The following is a 5,205-nucleotide window of genomic DNA, read 5'->3' on the forward strand; positions in this document are numbered from 1 at the left end:
TTCTTTTGTTTTCTAGCAGAGATAAAAAAAGAAAGTTCAGGTAAGTCACTCCTTTTCAAACAACCAAACATTTCATAGCTTTTAGGAAGACTATTTTGCCATGATGTGTCAGATTACCTTATAAATGTACTTTAAAATACCTACACACAGATTTTTCTTAAAGAAATAGATAGTTTGTGTGTGGGCTTAAAGTAAACTTACTAGTTTTGAAAAGTGTCTTCTTTCTTCTCTCCCTCCCTCCCTCCCTCCCACCTTTCCATTTATAACTGTAAACTTACTGCTACTCCTAGGCCTTTATAAGATTAATTCTGAACAATCAAGGGACTAAAACACTTTTACAGTGTAATTACAGTAGTACAAATTGTTTGCCCAAACCTCATTCTGGATAAGGATTTTACAATTAGCAAACAGTTATTATAGTTAGGGCTTGCTGAGAGAAATTGCGCAGCGGACATCTAGAGTTGCAATCTAGTAGCCATAAAAAGAAAAGAAAAAAAAACCTGCTGTAGTAGAGCAGCAATTAATCACCTATTAAAAGGAAAAGGTAAAGGGGTGGTTGTAGTAAATTACTATCCACATTTATACCTGTGATGAGACAGCATGCATCCTTAGCTTATTTCAAACACTTGCTTTAAGGCAATAGCACTTTTACCTTGGGAAAACTTGGCCTAGTGAAGGGTTCTGACACTTGCCCCTGGTACTTGCACTTGGGCCTTCCATAGTCAGCTTTCCCTTCCTAACCTAGAGGATCTTCCCAAATAGAGAGAAGGAGGACATTAAAGAGGCAGGCCGGGACCTAAGTCTCTATTGTTTACACCCTCTTGCAAGGAGGCATTTAAAGTAGGTGTTGCCCCTTTAGGCTGTTGGTACAGTCCTAAGCGAGAACTCCCTTCTCATTTTCTGTTCTTCTATAAGGAATTGTGCCTTTGGAAAGATCTATATCCTGAATTAGGCTTTTGTCCCAAAAGTTCACACTCATGAATCAGCTCCAAACCCCACAGAAATTAAAGAGGCACCTCTTAGGGTAAAATGTGTGTGTATTTGCCAGCCCAGAATAAACAAGAGCCTGTTAATCAATAGAGTTTGGCAGCTGTGTTCACAGAATGATAAGGGTTTATCATCTGGCACCTAACTTTTAGATGCCTGTGAAACTGTTAGGATCGGTCTTGGTCTTTTGGTTGTCCTGGGGTGCAGTGGCTTGAGGCCCCGTACTTCAAGAACTTTCATCCTCCTCATCTCACCCCTGCATTAGCATTTACATTTCAAAAAACAGAACTCAGGGGCGGGAAGGACAGTTTAAAGAAAATAGATTTAAAATCTAGTAGAGATAATAGAGGAATGCTGAAGATAAGAGGCTGGATGCGATAGGAGAAAGGTACCAAGAAGTCAAAGCTAATGAATGGCTGCGAGGAAACTGAAATAAACTATTTAGAGGTCTATAAAATGGAGAAACTTGGTTAGGTGATATGAAAGGGGGTTAACTGAGGGGATTAGGAAAGACGTTAATCAAGTGCCCTAAAGCTGTAAGAACTGGGAGATTTGTTTACTGCATTTTGCTTCAGAAAACAAAGAATGTCTGGGACCAGTTCAGAAGTCAATGAGAGGTCAGCTTAGGCTCTCCAACTGTCCAAAGGAAAATACCTAAGTCACTATATTCTGACTGGATAATGCAAAAGTTAAGAAATGAAGGGTGGTTGGTGATGGTGAGGGCGGGGGGTGGGGGGTGGGGGGTGTTTTCCTTACTATCTTTCTATTTCAAATCATTAAAATGCTTTGGTCTCTAGAGGGGGGAAAATTACACTGGTTAACATAATTACTAGCTCTGACATTTTCAGAAGTTATAGAGGTCTTTTATTAATTAAATGGAGGGCTTAATAAAATATTCCTAATAAAATTTATGGTTGTCTTAAAACTTTCTAAACAGTGCTATAAATTCTTTATAAAATTAACTGGGAAATGAGTTATTAGCCCACACTTTACCCCCCCCCCCCCCCCAAAAAAGAAAGAGCGTCTGCAGAATGAAAAGGGAAATAGAAGCCTTTTTAGTAAAATATAAATGTTAGCCAAAGTCACACATTGTTTTAGAAGAGGCAAAGTTTCAACTGTTTCTAATGGCTTCATCTTCCAGTATGTCCTCCAAAAGCTATTCACAAAACTTTTAGAGAATTTCTTCCCCTTCTCAGCTGCATATTATATATTCATGTATATCTAAGTCCATTTGAAATACAATGCTTAGTTTTCTGGATTGAGTTATATACTAACTTTAATAAAAAGCATAGCATAGCTGCATCATGCAAGATTCCAACTTGTAATTTTTAAGGTTAAGATTGTAAATATTTTCTTTAACCATTAGAAGATAATTAAAAATGACATGCCTTGTAATATATGTCAGTTTAATTTCTTTAAAGGTAACTTTTAAGTACATTCTCAATCATACTTCCCTATGAACTCCTCACTTATAACAGTGCATTATCTGAAGCAGCATTTTGTTGTGTAAATATAAAAACTTTTTCCTATCACTACCTTTCAAAACCTGGGTGAGTTATCTTATGTTTGAGATACTTCTTTGCTTCAGAGAAACAACACTGGCTGGCTGGCTGTTTAAAAGAAACAACATAGCCAAACACACTCCAAATCAAACAGCCTTGGTGGATTGTTCAGCATTTGAAGGCTTGATCTTTTGTGCCGTCTACTGGACAATGGAAAAACTACAGTCTCTATGATTTAAACTTTTCTCTTGTCCAGTGTTGGGGGTGGGGAGTGGGTAGGAAGGGGGATGTGACTTGCTACTGGTAAATAATAAGAGAGGAAACGAGACCTAATTTAGACTCAGAGTACAGATCTTGTGACTTCAAATCTTCAAATCCAAGTTTAGGACATTATATTAACTATAGGCATGCCTCAACCACTTGATTAAGGCACAAGGCTAAAACCTACATTTTACACAACTGTGTGTGTGTGTGTGTGTGTGTGTGTGTGTGTGTGTCTTGGCTTGGAAAGAGAAAGAAAGATGGTGGGACAAGCTTAGCATCTCTGAAAAAAAATATTGGTGGTTACTTGCCTCTGAGTGAGAATTGGCTTGACAGCCAAGTTACATGTATTTATTGCCTAGATAATCCAGGATGTACAGGTTAATTCTTGGAATTTGGAACATGATATTGTTCAATAATCCAGAAGAGTACTTTCATGAGGGGAGAAATGAAATTGGTAATTAGAACAATGTTAGTGCAGTTACTTTTTGGCAATCTTGGATAAAAACGTGAAACTTCACTGTTTTCACTTGGAGACCACATGTGGGAAAAAGTGAGGGTGAAATTCACAGTCAGATGCTTTTATGTAGCAGAGGCTGTTTGATGTTCTCTTAAACATGTAAAAACATTGTATACATTTTGGTTACGATTTCAAAAATATTTATAGAGCTCTAGTATTATGGAAGCTTCATACAAAAAATGCATGGAGCTAACTTTGACCTCTGACATTGACATAGTTTCTGAATAACCATAATTACCATATAGACGTGATTTTGTGTAGGAAAAATATAAACAAAGCCCAATGGCAATGAAATACAGAGAAGTCAAGCTGATTTTGGTGGAAGAGACAGACTTGGGTACAAGGCTCTTAAAACAGTCCATCTGCTTTTCTGAAGTTAAAACTCCCTATTGAATTTTAATATAACCTAGTAGTACACGACTAGTTGATAGGGTGCCTTTCAATAATAATCCAATAGTGAAAAGGAGTCAGCTTTAGGGCATTTTCTTGCTGCATAAATATATTTCAATGATCTACTTCAAATGATGTGGCAGTGTGTCAGAATGACGTTAACATATTGTATTAAATATAGATACAGCAGAGAATTGGGGCTGACGCCGACTCCTTAAAGCAAGGGAGATTGCTTATGTTGCAGAGTAAAAATAAATAAATAAATAAAACAGGATGCTTTCGGTTGTGCTGCCGTGTGGCGGAGGGGGTGGTGGGAGTGGTGGACCATGTCTCCTTAACTTTAGCATAATCAACTGGACTGTGAAAGGTTATTTTCTGAGATGCTGTTTGGATCCCTTGGTCCAGAATAAAGCAGCAACAACAGGGCTCTCCTAAGGATCGCTAGAAAATGTAGAAAATTCTTACGGGAACCAATTACCAGTACTCACACGCCTGATACATTCTAAGCGGACAGTGGACGTCCGGAGGGCTGGTGAAGGTTCTCTGGTCACCAAGTGCAAACATTTATCTTTGAAGCAAGAGGATGGGCCAGACTGGTCATGATAAACATTCATGTTCCACTGGATAAAGGGACATATTTTGTGAAAACCTTCAGGCAAAAAAAAAAAAATCGTACTGATTGTTCAAAAATAAATATCTTAACATTTCATTGAGCTCTCTAATGAATGAGAAGAACATCCTAGGCCTCCTGCAGCTCAGAAAGCATCCTGGTAGCCTGAGACCCAGCGAAGGAACAGACCAGGAGCTGAAGGAGCCTGCTGAGTCGCTATTCACTTGGGGATATCTGAAAACATACTGTTCCATGCCCTTATTTAAAAAGGAAAAATAAATATCATATTTCCATGTCTTTTTCAAACAATTAACGTCAGCCTGTGGTATACTTGCTAAAAATCATGATGTTTCCCCCCAGGCGACTTATGCAAGAAAGGGCCCCTTTGAAAACGTATAACTAACGGGAGAAGTCCACTCTGAACCGCAAACAAATCGGTTCGCACTGAGCCACAGCCCGGAGTGGAGTGGCGCCCCTTCTTTCGCGCGCGGCTGGGAGAACTTCAGCGACTCGCTGATGGGATGCCACTCCCGGGACTCTTGATGGAGCGCGATCTTTTCACAGCAGACCCTTCAGCTGCGCTGTCCTTGTCGCCCATGCCAGGTCCCCCAAAGGCAGGTCCTGCCTGCACCCCACCCCAGGCGCCGACTTCCCGGGCCTGAAGGGGGTCCTGGCGGGATACACCACCCGGGGGTGGGGGCCGCGGGCTCTGCTCTCACCTGGCTGGGCGGTGGGGGGTGGAGGTTGGTTTGGAGGAACGTGAACCTCCCCGGGGACCCCGAAACATCTGGAAAGAGCGCATGATGAAAAGGTCTCTCTCCGGCCTGTGCCCCATCCCCCGCCCATTTTGACAACACCCTCTCTTCTCTTTGGGGTTCAGCATCTGCGGGACGGAGCGGGTCGAGCCGGGACTGCGCGGGGGTGGCAGCGCGGAG

General features: G+C 41.0%; 1 protein-coding gene across 4 annotated transcripts in view; it reads left to right on the forward strand.

Moving 5' to 3' along the window:
- Positions 1 to 4,753, forward strand: part of LOC106724482 — a 7,794-nt gene extending 3,041 nt beyond the window's left edge. For 2 of the 4 annotated variants that reach the window (XR_001360291.1, XM_014532072.1), the window contains exons 4-5: positions 20 to 40; positions 2,578 to 4,579. Coding sequence is in view for 3 of the 4 variants with exons in the window: in XM_014532072.1 (XP_014387558.1) it covers positions 20 to 40; positions 2,578 to 2,723 (167 nt within the window). In the remaining variant the exon portion in view is untranslated. Of the gene's footprint in view, positions 1 to 16; positions 41 to 1,562; positions 1,711 to 2,577; positions 4,580 to 4,630 lie in introns of those variants that run through there. The other 2 variants (XM_014532075.1, XM_014532074.1) reach the window with 2 other exon arrangements.
- The last annotated feature ends 452 nt before the right edge of the window (positions 4,754 to 5,205 follow it).

This window comes from Myotis brandtii, unplaced genomic scaffold (genome assembly GCF_000412655.1).
Source record: "Myotis brandtii unplaced genomic scaffold, ASM41265v1 scaffold84, whole genome shotgun sequence".
Taxonomy (NCBI): Eukaryota; Metazoa; Chordata; class Mammalia; order Chiroptera; family Vespertilionidae; genus Myotis; species Myotis brandtii.